At 47.6% G+C, this 14,369-nt stretch overlaps 1 protein-coding gene across 1 annotated transcript in view; it reads right to left on the bottom strand.

The window, feature by feature from the left end:
* VAT1L (vesicle amine transport 1 like) overlaps positions 1-13,431 on the bottom strand; it is a 148,496-nt gene extending 135,065 nt beyond the window's left edge. Inside the window, exon 1 of the mRNA XM_045191990.3 lies at positions 12,644-13,431. Coding sequence (XP_045047925.2) covers positions 12,644-12,873 — 230 coding nt within the window. The 5' untranslated portion in view covers positions 12,874-13,431. The remainder of the gene's footprint in view (positions 1-12,643) is intronic.
* Positions 13,432-14,369: the final 938 nt, after the last annotated feature.

The raw sequence follows: 14,369 nt of genomic DNA, 5'->3' as shown, positions 1-14,369 counted from the left end.
TGGCTTTTTAAAGGAATTATTTTACCACCGCATATTAATTATAGTCATACAATTATTTTGCTGCGATATTTTCAAAAGCATTTCCCATTAATAATTGTGATGAAAAAGATTGACTAATTCTGTAGTTACGATTTTATGACAGTCACTGACTAGTTCTAATCTTTTAGCACATTAATGAGGAAACATGGTTCATTTTACGAAGTTAGTCTTGTAGTAACTTCACAAATGCTGCGCTGCCTAAGGAGGGGCCGTAGCAGAGTCACTACCTGCCTGTCTTCCCCATGTGCCCTGGGCAACTCCAAAGGCAGAGAGTGTTTTAAAAACTCATTTCTCAGTGTTCACGCTTAGCACAGTCTCGTCGTGCAGACAGTGGTTTCCCCACTGAAGGTGTAAGTAGAAAAATACATAGGAGTGGTTCAAGCTGTTCCCTTCCCTCTTCTTGTTAAAGGGAATTATCTCTTAGCCATGCTGGGCTGTCAGCCTGGTGTGTGCACTGGCGGTAGTGATAAGTAAGATCAAAGACCTGCTCGATGGATGTGCTTGGGAAGAGCAAAGATTCACCCTGAACAATAAAGGAATAGTTGTGAAAAGTGAGCATAGATAAATGCAAGAGACAAGAGGAGGCAGGACAGGGGTTGAGAATCTGGGAGAGTTTGAAGAGCACAAGGAAAAAGTTTGGAGGTAACAGGAGACCCTGGGGAGATGTCAATGGGAAGAGTATTTTTGAGAAGTTTTTCTCGGTAGCGTGAATGGATCTAGCTTTTGTATTTCCTAAAGGACCCTATAGAATGCGACAGTGCTTTTCAATTGTGCTGGAAGTTGGGCTTCTATTCAAGAGCGACTAGGCCCAGCTACATCAAGGACACAAAAGAGGGGAAAGGAAGAATAGGAAAAGAAAAGAAAACAATGTCAAATGAGCAAAAGGAAGAAGCCAGCAGAGGACAGCGATGGTTGAGGCTCCCGGGGGATGCAAGGGGGCAACTGCCTGTGCTCTTTTTGTCCCATGAAGCAGTGGTCCTAGAGACATGGACCATTTCTTCTGTGTCAGAGAAGGTGCTCAGGGATCTGAAGGCAGATAAATCTGAAAGCACTACTTCAGGAAAGGTGGGCACATTGCTAGCTGCGTTACACATCCCTGGTTCCGGTTCTGGCTGCCAAATGTTGAGTCATAGTTTATTACAAGGTCCCCGATCGGAAAGATTTTAGCAAGTTCAGTCAGGAGGATAAAGGGAATCCAATCACAAAGTCACTCAGATGAATCATAGGCATGGTAGGTTTAATAGCATCTCATTAGCTGATTGAACTAGATGTAGCACAGATAAATGAGAAGCAATTCATTCTAATCTTAGACAAGGGATCTTATTTTTTTTTAAGTGGTCTGTGACTTGATGGATAACCTATTTAAAGAAGCAAGTGTGTCCGTGTTTGGCGGAAGCGGAGGGGCTGTGCAGAGTGGTGTCTGACAGCCTCATCAGTTCACTGCCGAGCTCAGACTAGCTCAGCCAGGGGGCTGCCCCGTCATGTATGAGGGGGACCCAAAAAGAACTGGAGTTTACTTATGAAGAATTGTGTATTTACTCTTACATGGTTAAACTTCAGTCACCTTCAAAGTACTGTCCATTTGATGCAATACATCTATCGAGACATTTTTTTCCACTGCTCAGTTTTTGAACTCGTCGATTTTGATGCCTTTAGGTACTTCTGCCATCTTTTTGTCACATCTCTTCCACATCAATACAATGTTTCCCTTTGAGGACTTTTTTCATCCAGGGAAACAAACAAACAAAAAAGTAGCTCAGGGTGAACTGAGTGAATAGGGAGGGTGGGGCACAGGGGTCTTGCCATTTTTGGTCAAAAACTGCTGAACATTCAGCACAGTGTGGGCAGGTGCGCTCGTAAATCACCCATCATGAAATGGGCAAACACGTTGAAAAAGTCTTGAAAAAAATTCACTGAGACTGACTGCAGCCTCTTACAACAATGCCAGATGGTTCACTGATACAGACGGGTTCCTAGAACACTCACCTAGTGGGGGGAAGACTGTACTACAAGGAGCTCACCCTCCAGAAGATAATTCCATTTTCTGGGGTCTCCCCTTGTATATCCGTTTGCTTGAAGAGCAGATAAGCCTTCTGGGGGAATGGACAAACCAAAACTCATCCTAAGGGAAATGTGAGTTGGAGAGCAGAAGCCTGGATGAAGAGGCTTATGGCAGTACCAGAGGAAGGCTTGATTGAGAATGCGGTGTTTGCCGCTGCTCAGGTCACTCTTCAGCTCCGGGAGCTTGGGTCTAGCTAGGATGGAGCAGTGAAAGGTGGGTATACAGTGAGTACAAATGTGGACTCTGGAGAGACAAACCCTGACTCACGTCACAGCTCTTTTGTCCTTATTAGTTGTGTGATCTTTAGCAAAGTTCCCTCATCCCTTTGATTCTGTTTCCTCAGCTATAAAATGTTTGGCATCATAGAAATTCCCCTAAAACACTTAACTCAGTACCTATGGCACACAGGAAGTATTCAATAAAGGTCATTATGATAATAATGGTAAGTAATTAATGCCAAGAGTGTCATTATTAACTCCAAATAGCAGGTTATTAAATATAGGTGGCATACATTGCCTCGTAACCTGTGTTGGGTGGAAAGGGGGCCACGGCCCAAGCAGAGGGCCAGACTCCACCTGGAGTGGAGAGGAGAGAGGAAAAGCGTTCATGGCTTCAGCGTACAGTAGGAGGAGCAGCACAGGGCAGCAGGAGAGGGCCGGAATCACTGAGCGCCCACGCAACAGCCCCTAGGAGACCCTTGCAACTGTTGGGAGGTATTGAAGGGTGGGGCTTGGGGTCTTGATACCTACAAAGGAAGGTAGGGACAGAGTCACGGACATACTTTGTTTAAAGTTTGTTTTAAAGTGGTTTCCTCCCTGATACTTTGAAGTAATTACTTGTTTGCAAGTTTCACTGAGAGAGAATTGGCATTGTGTTAGCTGAAAGGGCACAGTGTCGTGACTTGATGTGTGCAGGTATTGCAAAATGATCACCACAGTCAGATTTCAGTGAAACCTTGTTTTAACGTCCAGGCTGGTGGGCTCTGGGGTTCCCAGGTGTACAGTTGTACAGGAAAGCTGGAGCAAGTTCTCTTGGAACAACGGTCCTCAGAAATGCAGCACAGTGCGTTCTCTCCAAGAGCCCTGGCCCCCAGCACTCGATGGGGCTGATGTTGATAAGGAGAAAAATACAGAGCATCTTGAGAAGTCAGAAACCCACACTTCCCAGCCGAGGGAAAGTAGTTATTAGAGATGAACCTGGAGTTTCAAGAGAACAGACTGCGTTAAGGAGCGGTAAATCTCTCTGAAAATGTAGCTCCTTTGGTATTCTAAGTTTCCCCTGAAAGACCTGCATGCCAGAAAGCTTTAGGCCTCTTATCAGAAGAAGCTAAGATGACGGAGGGGAGCGTGAAGCCACACTGGCTTAGAATGGCCATTGTTTGTATTAAGAAAGCCATATTTGCCCTAGCAGGTGTGGCTCAGTGGGTTGGGCATCGTCCTGCAAACTGAAAGGTGGCAGGTCTGATTCCCAGTCAGGGCACAAGCCTGGGTTGTGGGCCAGGTCCCCAGTTGGGGGCGTGTGAGAGGCAACTGATCGATGTATTTCTTGCATATCTACATTTCTCTTCCTCTCTTTCTCCCCACACCCCCTTCTCTAATAATAAATAAATGAAGTCTTTTTGAAAAAGAAAGAAATCTGTATTTACAAGTGAAATGGCAATATGCAGAAATGGACACCTAATGTTACGGGAAATGTCAATAATAGATTCACTCGTCCTCCAAAAATGTATGGGGTGCCTACCATTAGCCAAGCACCAGGCTTGGCATTGATCAGGTAAATGGTAGTGGAGAACGTTGCTGACGTATCCAAGAATGGAGGGAGGTAAATGGGGAATAAGTGGGGCTGAATGAGGACTTGACTGGGGCTGGTGAACACACAAGACACTGTAAATAGAATTGTGAACCTGAAGCCTTTACAATTCTGTTAGCCAGTGTGACCCAAAGAAATTCAATATGATGGGGGGGAGGGGAGAAACCTGCCGCAGCTTTCATATAAAAGGGTAGGAGAGGGAGCATTTTTTCTATATTCTGAGGGACTGTCTACACCACCCAGTGTGCTACAACTACCCTTTGCAACTGAAAAACAAAGATGATGGGCTTCAAAGTTGACAATACTACATATATTATTTAATATGATTCAGTAACTTTGTGCTGAAACATATACGGTCCCAGGATAGGCAGTGGAGCTGCCTTCCCCAGTCCCCTCTCTGGTTCTTCACTTTTTCTGATAAAGAAGAGAGTCTCTTACCCCCACAATGGCTACCATTTTGATCAGTCCACTGTGTTTCTCCCTGTTGTCTTCTGGGAACTGTCCTCCACTCCTTTTGGAATGTCTGCCCCCACCCCAACACACACAGACACACACACACACTTCATGTGTTCCCAGTGGGACTATCAATCATGATGCCCCATTCTTCCAGGTCAGGGTAGGAGGGCATGAGACACACCAGTGGCCAATCTCTCTCTCTCTCTCTCTCAGGCCAGAGAGAGCGGGAGACACCCAGGGGGCTGGTATGTGATTCACAAAGGGCCAATCACATTCCTTCATCAATATATGAAAATTGGGAGAAAAGGGTTCTCCATGCACTGGGTCTTGCTAAACCTGCACCAGGCAGCTGGAGCCAAAGGCCACCATTTTTTCTAGTCCCAAGAAGGAAGTTCATTGCGGTAGGGGCACCTGAAGCTAACTCACAAGGAGAGAGACGATAAAAATGGAAGGGAAAGGAAGCGGAGAGCCAAGCAGTCCAGAAACAAATCCATCACGGTGGTCAGCATGGCCGAAATAAAGAAAAAAGAAGTGAGGGCAGAAGGAATTGGTCTTCCTTTTGAGGACCCCTACGCTTGGCCAATTTCTGGCCTGCAGTTGAGCACGGTGCATCTGTGCTTCGGCTCCTCTCTCGTTTTCTCAGGCATGTCTGTGTCACAGCAGTGTGGCACATCTCATCTGGGCCACTTTTGATCCTGGGATCTCATACCCCTTGGGGGAAATACACAGGGACTCCATTCAGAAAACTTTATGAACTATAGAGGGACTTTCTAGTGTCCTATTTCTGTGCATGTCCTCTCCACCACTAACAAACATTAAACATATACTATGTGACAAAGGACAGCATTCATTCGACAAATATTAAATGTGCCAACATCATTGCTAAGTACTTCAGATGCATTATATCTTATTGTCACACAAAACATTTTCCCTTAGGTGTTGTTACACCCATATCACAGATGATGAGAAAAGTGAAGTTTCAAAAGACTGAAACCTTTTCCTAGGATTACACAAATTGCTAAAATTATCAGATCCAAGATTTGAATCCAGGTCTATTCCACTTCCAACATTAACTATAACAAGAAAGCACACTGCCTTCCATCCAGGTTGGGTGTATAGTCAGTTCCTGTCCAAGAAATTTATTGTTACCATTTCTCTCACAGAAGAGAATTATCCTGCATTAGGCTCTGGGGACTGTATCCATTTAGAGAAGCCAGGAGTAAGAGGACCCAATGTTTTATTTGCCAAGGGGGCTCGTGGCTCCAGAACAATGCTGGAGATGAGGCTTGGCTAAGGGGTCAGAGGTCACTCACGGGAGGAGATGGGGTCAGAAGCTCACGGCATGCTCTCATGAAGAAAATATCACATACCAGCATGAATCCTCCCCTTTCACTGGAGCATCTATTTTGTCTCCTGGGCCTTCATATATGAAATTTACTCATTATAATGCCGTGGCTCCAGCCGATTTTCTGTGTGAGATCACACACAGAGGAATCAAACTAATTTGAGATTACATGCCCGCTGCCCTTTCCTATGAAGAGTTTCTTCTTGCTTCTAATTAAACTTTTTCTTCTATGACAAATGCTAAGATGCCAAAAAAGACCCCTATTAAGAATGAGAAGTGCCAGGAGCTTGGGATCATGGGGTGCTATTTCCCCATGCCTGGGTGGACTCTGTTGTCAGTGTTGAATGTCAGTGATGTGCCAAAAGGTCGTGGATTTTGGTTCCTTTAAGTGAGAGTAAACCAAACTCCAGAAGCTGGGCTGGCTGTGCACACCTGGCTACCGGAGAAATCTCTGCCACCCCTCGTGGGTCGCTGGTGTGAAGGCAGCAATAGATCACTTCAAATCCACTCCCAAGCCTGGGAATACGATTCAAAAACCAACACCCTGTGTAGTTTGGTGAGAGGACAAGGAACAAGTGGATGGCATCAAGTCTCCACTGTCTTTTATAGCCCGAGTGACTTAGGAAAGAAAATAACTGTTATTGAGCACCCACTGTATGCAATGAAGTCAGGACTTTCATGGACTCTCAGCTAGTCTTCATAACAACAACAACAAGTGGGTATTATTATCAAGGTGAGGATGGGGCAAGTAGAAAGTGCTATTTGCTTATGATCACACAGGCGTGAGGCAGAGCCAGGGTCTGCACTCGGTTCTGTTGAAGCTTCTCACTACCTGCACTTCATCTCTGAGTCCCAGTGTCCCCTGTTAGGAAGGGAGGGTAATAACCTCATGGACTTGTGGGGTTCCGATGAAACGTGGGTGAGAATACTAGGCTTTGTTCCTGCAGAGATGCTGCAGGTGGAGGTCTAGGTGAGCCTGATCGCCAGTCATCGTTCCTGCTGCACACCATGAGCACCTGCCCGCGGTTTCTGACGAGTGCCTGCATAGTTGAGATCAGGCTGCTGTTTTCCAGAACCCACTCCATGTCAGACCTTCTGTACTGCCCTTTTCTATGGAATAGAAGAATCATTGATTCTGGGTTTCCTTTTCTCTTAGAATTGCAGGGAGGCAAGGAGTCCATTCCATTATTGGTTGAAGAGGTGGCATTGTCACCATCCCCAGCCCTCACCAGTGAGGACAGAGATAATGGGAATATGCAAACTTCAGTGAATAAGAAGGAACCCTGAGGTAGCATCTCTATCTACCCACCACCCAATGGGGCTCAATGTGACTCAGTACAGTCATCCTTTCCTGTCAAACCCTGACATCTCCATCCAACACAGAGTGGTTCAGAACACCTTCTTCCAGTCTCTGTGCCAGAGTGGCTCCTGGCTTGAGTGTTGAACACACTCCAAGCAATTTCTCAGTTCTACAAACATCTGTGCCACTTAACCTCATGTACTTCATTTGCTTATTTGATAAACACAGGGAAGATCATATTGATCATATTTCCTTGGATTGCCCTTTTCAGTGACAGTCTAATGCTGCGTTATTTGGGGGCTTCCTGCATTCAGGTTGCCAGTGTAGCGATAGCTCACCTGAGGCAAAGGAGGCAGAGAGAGGAACTCAGATGCTTTGAGTGGATCCAGGGAGTGGTGTCTGCATTTAATTAGGACCAGCACTCTGAGTCAACAACCAAAGTAATTCGATCCTAGATGGGTCTCCAAAACATCCCACACCTCAGAAATGGAGGGAGGGGAAGTGGATATGGTACGGAAACACATTTTTTTGGAGGGGGCAAGATGTACTGCACAGTTTTGAGTCTTATTAGCTGTACTTCAAATCAGCCACATGCATTGGTGGTTCTCTGTATCTCTCTGCCTTTGTGTCTTTGTGCCTCTCTGCCTGTCCATATTCTCTTGGACTCTCACTGTCTCTCTGCGCTTGCTCTCTCTCTCTCTCTCTCTCTCTCTCTCTCTCTCTCTCTATATATATATATATATATATATATATATATATATATACACATATAGTGCCTTTGTCACTGTGTCTCTCTGATTTTCCAACTCCCCAAAGCCAACAATCCAGGAGCAAGGCGGAACTTGGATTTTTACACCGCTCTTCCACTTAGCAGTTTGCAGTCCTGGCACGTCTCTGACAGGCCGTTTCCCCATCTTTAAAATGGAGGTAGTAATACCGATCTTGTTGAGTTGCTGTTAGGATAAAATGAAACGAAGAGTATATAACAGGCTACGCAGTTCCTGGCTCACAACATGGGTTCGATAAATGTTAGTCCCCTCCCACATCTCCAGTGTACTTTACCCCCTTGATATATAGAATCCCATCAGTCTGTTGGCTTTCCTCTAGCGTGGCCTGCCCTCGGCCCATTTTCAGATCAGCCAATGGAGCCATGACTGGCTGGAACCATTTTTCATCCAATTGGTCTCATTCCAGCAGTTTCATGAGGCCTCTTGCTATAAATCAGTCTGAGAAAATAAACGTCCCCAGTCCATTAGTGCCTTTCCACCCCAAGCCAATCGGAGCCACAAACCAGCCAAGGCTTGTTAATGGCCACTTGAGCACATTCCCACAGCCCAACCTGGAGACCCTCAGCCTCACATTCTACCAGCTCCTGCCCAGGAGAAGCCCTATGGTGACAAGATTGCTGACAGCAAAGGCCCCGACCTGATCCTTATCAGTTAGGGGGGACCACACACCTGGTTTACCTAGGACAATTCCAGTTTGCTCCTGTAGTCCTAGGCTAATTACTTTAGTGCCCCTTTCAAAAGAGTTCCAGTTTGAATGCTAAACCATAGAGAGTATCTATGGAAACCAAAAATAAATTTTTAAGTAATAACAGCTATCATTTATTGACCACATGCTATGTGCCAGGCATCGTCAGAAAGGTCTTTATGCACTGTATCTCATTTGAACTCGGTTACAACACTACAAAGAAAGAGGCTGTTATTACCTCCATTTCACAGGACACTGAAGTTTGGAGGAGTAAGCAACATGTCCAAGGTTAACCAGTATAGAAGGCACACTGTTTGTGCCTCATGCATGCCTTTCAAGAGGCAGTGCACCCACCCACCAGCTGCTGGGAGTGCGGGCTGCTTGCTCAGAGAAGTGCCCTCTCTTGCTTCCCCACTTCCAAGGGGAACTGCCCGCAGTCAAACGGAAGCCAAGTCTGCTTGAAAAGTTCCATGCGCCCACTCAGGAAGTAGCCCCATAGCCCAAAACTAACTGAAGAGAGTGGGAAGGAGGCGCGGTGTAGAGATACAGAAGATTTCCCCCATTGCTTCTAGGTCAGATGGACTCTGGTACAATTCACGCTCCAGAATTCCTGATGGGATCCAGTGACACCAAATCCTTACTTAGCCTCTCTCTCTCCCTGCCCTATCCCGCTTCTCCTGCTCCCAGTCTCCTGAAAGCGTCCTCAATCAACCACTTTAAAAAAAACCCTGTCTCAGGCTCTGTTTCCAGGGACCAGACCTAAGATATTCAGTCAGCAAGTGGCAGAGCTGTGACTCATGTCTAGAAGGTCTTACTCTTAATCACTAAGAAGCCATGGCATGATATTGCCTAATTATACACATGATTAAAATGACGGCCTCCAAGTTATCAAGCTGCCAAGAACCATGTCACATAGGCACAGTTCATGACAACAAAGATGATGACGGGCACAACAATAGCTCCTATTTATTTAGTGCTAACCGTGGGCCAGTCTCTTTCTTGTACCGGATCCTCTTAACACTGGGAAGTTCATCTTCTTATCCCCGTTTTGCAGCCAGGGCACGGGAAGCTTAGTGGAGTTAAGACATAGTTCCACTGACATCGCACAGAAAGTAGCGCCCGGGCCTCCAGTTCCCTCTTTCTCCAAAGGCCACACACCTCGTCAGTGTGGCTGCCCAAATCACTCGCTGCGTAAACTGTTCAAAGAATGGTTGATGAAATGGGTTCCCCATAAAAGCTGATGTTCTTGTAACAATTTAGACAGAAAACTTCCCTGTCCCTCCCATCCTACACTCCCTGAGTTGGTTCTTTTTGTGCTGTATTTGACCATGATGTCTCATTGTAGGGGAAGAGCTGTATGACTCTGGAAACAGCCACGGAGTGTTCCCTTCAGCCAGACATAAGAAGATCAAAGGAGCTGTATTCGCTGAAAAAGGGAAAGCAAGCGTACATGCCAAAAGTCTGGAGAGGTAACTCCCATTTCCTGTGGCTTTACCGAGACAAAATAGAATAAAAGGAAAACAACAGAGTTTTAAGAAGACACAGACGGATTCAAGTCCTAACTCTGCTATCTGTGATCCTGATGATGTTGGCAATTACCTAACATTGCCAAGCCCCAATTCACTCTACCGTAATACCGATTTCATTAGACCATAAATGAGAGGGTGTAAATGAAATATAGTGTGTACTTCCCCTGCCTCTTCTCTTCCGTTTCCATAAAGTTTATAGAGAATCCAATTTGGACCTTCATTCTAGGTCTGGATACAAGTTCAGATAGACTACGCTTTATTCCCAAGCAAAAAAGCATATCCTATTTGATGATAAAAGGTTTCCATTAAAAATAGAAAGCAGATAAAAGGTAGACCTTCATCCAGGAGACCATCAACTGTTTCATAAAAATACAAAATGAGTCATCCTGGCTCTCAAGGCCAAACTTACAATCAGTGGGCATCTCTGGCCAGCCTATCCCAGCCCCGTGGAGGCGGGGCCCGGCAGGCAATCTTCACACACCTCTTCTGATCCCCCCTCACGAAGCCGATTAACTCTGCTTCCAGCATAGTGAAATGAAAATCAATCCCGGACTTTTGCAACACTGTGTTCCAAATGCTCCCCCGGGCCTGGCTGGCTTTCTGAACAACTGGGTGGGGGGTCCACAGTGATTCCCGTGTGTGCGTGCGTGCGTGTGTGTGCACACAGCTCCAGCGAAGAACAGGATCGTGTGTCTGGCATTGAAAAATCAATCTCCTAGCCTTCATCTTGACATTTATTATTGCAAATGCTTCAGCTCCAATCAGCATTTACGCCCTTAGCATAAGGCCAGAGAACCCAGACCTATTGGCCCTGCAGGTGATGCTCTTTTCTTTAAGAAGTAGCTTCAACATTTTCACACCCTGCATACATACTCAGTCAGAGTCCTAGAGCCTTCAATTTGGATGGAGAGTGAAAAATTTTATATATATGCATACACATGTACATAAAATATTTTTGGTTGGTGGTTAAGGAAGGTGAATTATAGTGCCTGGTTTTAATTGTACTAGACAGACGTTCTTCTATCAGCAGGAGAAGAAAAGTAATGACACAACAATCCCCCTCCAAGCACCCTTCCTCAATCCATTCATTCAGCAGTAACTTATTTAGGGCATACTGTGCTGTGCACTGGGGATTTATCTGTGGAAAGGGCAGGCAAGAACTCTGCCTTCAAGGATCAATCAGCTTGGTTCAGCAAGCGTTAACAAAATAGAAATATATAGGAGCCCCAGTTTGCAAAAGCCTGTTCCCTTGCCCTGAATTCTCCAGGGAGAGGCCTGAGAGTCCAGTTTGGAATCAAGCATGACCAGCTACATATGTGCAGACCAAGAGGAGACCATGCCTGCTTCTCTAACTAGCTGCCTTCCAGTGTGACAAATGGAAAACCTGCCCCTGCTCACAGAGTAGCAAGGCAGGTGAATCCCCTTTGCATTTTTTTCGCCTCTAAATATGGTCCCAGATTCTGGGTTCGTTGAGCTGGCTGCTGTATTAAAGAGCAGTGTCTGTTGGGGGATTTAAAACATATGGACAGGAAGGGATAGGCCCATCTGACTGTGCTAACAGCAAGTTTCCCTGAGGAGCTTTCCAGGCTGCTGTCTGGAGAACTCAGTGTTGGGCCCAGTGAACACTCCAGGTGAACCCTCCTGCCTGACCTCAGGGAAATGATCCTGCAGTGACAGCAGTCAGAGAGGCTTAAACACACAGGGGGGTTGGGAGGGGCTGTCCCAGCTGGGTTTGGGTCTGAGGAAGTCCCCCCAGGAGGAGTGGGGGCAGAAAGCCACTCGGATTGACTAGCTCCACATGAGACAGGAGCAGGAGTTCAGAAAACATTGATCAGGTTTGGTCCCCCCTCCTCTTCAAAGAAACAGAAGATGTAGTGGGAAAGAGGAAGGGTTAGGCTTTAGCCTTGACCTCACCCCCCACCAAGCTTAGATGCTTGGTACCTGACTCCCTGCTTCCCGTTCCAGGCTACAAGGAGGGAGGTGAGAAGGAGCTGGGAGGAAGGACACCGTATCCCCAGCCCTGCATCCTGTCCCCAGCCCCATCAGGGAGTTATACAGAGGTGACAATGATCGATGATCAAATCCTGGCCATGGCACTTAGTGGTGGCAGGGTGATCTTGGGCAAATCACTCACTCTCTCTCTGAGCCCATGTCCCCGTAAGAGGGGATGCTGATGGTAGCTAAGGCTCTGGGTCCCAAGAAGTATTAAATAAGATCGCTCACATAAAACTCTAAAAACGATGGCTGGTACACAGTAAGCGGACGGTTATTTTTTTTTTTAACCATGTTACCATTAAACCCCCTATCCTGGCAGCTGCTCCCCCAGCGCAATCTTCCAGACTCTGAGTGCTGAGCGCCACCATCCACACGTCGCGTCCCCTTCCTAGAGCTCACTGTCTCCTCTGGTCAACCCTAGACCCGGCTTGGGGAGGGTAAAGGCTACCTCTCAGCATGCCCCCCAGCATCAGCGGCAACTGGCTGCGGGAAGGTGAGACCCAGGTCAGGGTTCGAAGGTGGACGCCCGCGGAGGCATACCCCGGTCGCGGTGCCCACCTAGACTCTGCCACCTCCACCCCGCGAGCGCCTAGCGCGCAAAGAGAGAGAAAGCAAGAAAGGCGCGGATACTGGACCAGGCTTTGACGCGGATCTTGAGCTCGCCGTCCTGCGGCTCGGGCATGGCCTTCCGGGTGACCCGCAGTTTGTTGAGCCCCCCGAAGCCTGCAAGCACCACCGCGCGCATCTCCTGGGCGTCCCCGAGTCGGTGCGAGCCGCTGCCGCCGCCCTCCGCCGGCTCCTTGCCTGCCTCCTTCTCGATCATTTGCTCAGTCTCTTCCGCCTTCTCCACGCCTTCCTTGGCCATGGCGCGCGAGGGCGCGGGACGCTCGGGCTGCAGCGGCTGCGGCGCGGGGGGCTCGGAGCTCCTCTCCCGCGGGTTCCTCCTGTTGAATGTGGGATGCTCAGCTGTGCAATGGCTGCAGCCTCTGCGAGCGCCGCGGTCCACAGCCTCCGCCGTAATCCTCCCAAGAGCCGCGCCCGAGCCCGCTCCCCTCCTCTCTTCCCTTCCGAAAGAAGCCTCAACTCCAGTTTCCGAACCAGTCTCCAACCAGGATCTTGATCGCAGCCCCAGAGCCGGATTTGCCCAAGATTTTTGAGTAAAACACAAAGAAAGCCCACCCTGTCTTCCCTGTGGGCGCAGTATTTGGTTATATACGGCGCAGGCTCGGGGCCTTGAAATGGACAGAGATGAATGTCTGGGCCTGGAGCTTGTCTCACCGCAACGTAGTTGCCTCCTCACCCACCAATCTGCGGGAGCGGACAGGATAGACGGGAAACTGGGCTGTTTCCCAAACCGCAGCTCCAGGCTGGAAGGACGGAGAGGTTCGGGAAGCGGGAGACAAGAAATCCCGCTCACCGATCTGAAAGTCCAAACCCAGAGTCATTTCGCTCGGGGCATCGCTAGGAAAGTCATATTTATGTCGGCTAATTCTCAGCACCCGCGTCACTTCAGGCCATTATAAACAGGGTTCTCTGCACTTCCTCCCCACCAGTCTCAGTCTCTCTCTCTCCCTCTCTCTCCCTCTCTCCCCCCTTCTCTCCTCCCTCTCTCCCGCCCCCCAGTTTCTCTCCCCCCCACCCCCTCTCTCTCCCTCCGCATACATAACTGGCTTTATGCTTTATTCTTTTGTTATAGAGCACTTCGAAAAAGAGCTCGTAGACAAACTTGGATTTTCAAGATAAAAAGTTGGGGGTGGCTGTGCTCCAGTTTAAAAAGACCTCGTTGAGAAATGGTAGGTGTATGTTCTAGTCCCTGTGCAGCCAGTACTGGCCTTTTATATGATTTCCTGGTAACGTCTGTTTCCTATTCCCAACTGTGATCTCCATGCATTTTCTGCTTTTTCTCCAGCACGGTTTCCCCAGGACTTTGCACATGATCGGTTTATAGTAGAAAATAAAATGCTTGTTGAATGAATGAGTCAGTGAGTGCAGATGCTGTGGTGGGGGCCCAGAGGAGGGAACTGTTGCCCAGCCCAGGGAACTGGAGAGGCCTTCATGGAGGAGGGGGCATTTTGAGCCAGACCGTGAAAATGAGGCTGGTTCTTCAGACAGGGAAAATCACATGTACATTCAAACACACCCAAAGGTGTTTGAATGTAAATAAATATCTCTAAAAGGTGACCAGCGAAAGGGCTGTGAGACAACACTGGCTTTTCTGTGTGGACTGAGCATCAGCTGTGTTTAGCAATCAGCGGAAATGAGGCTGAAAGGTTGCTTGGAACCAGCTCTCGAGGGTTTTGACATACCATGCTATAAAATTTATCACATAATTGGGAAGGCAATGAAACCACTGAAGTCTTT

Source organism: Desmodus rotundus, chromosome 12, assembly GCF_022682495.2.
Source record: "Desmodus rotundus isolate HL8 chromosome 12, HLdesRot8A.1, whole genome shotgun sequence".
Taxonomy (NCBI): Eukaryota; Metazoa; Chordata; class Mammalia; order Chiroptera; family Phyllostomidae; genus Desmodus; species Desmodus rotundus.
Note: the sequence above shows the minus strand (reverse complement) of the source record. Positions and strands in the feature narration are given on the sequence as shown.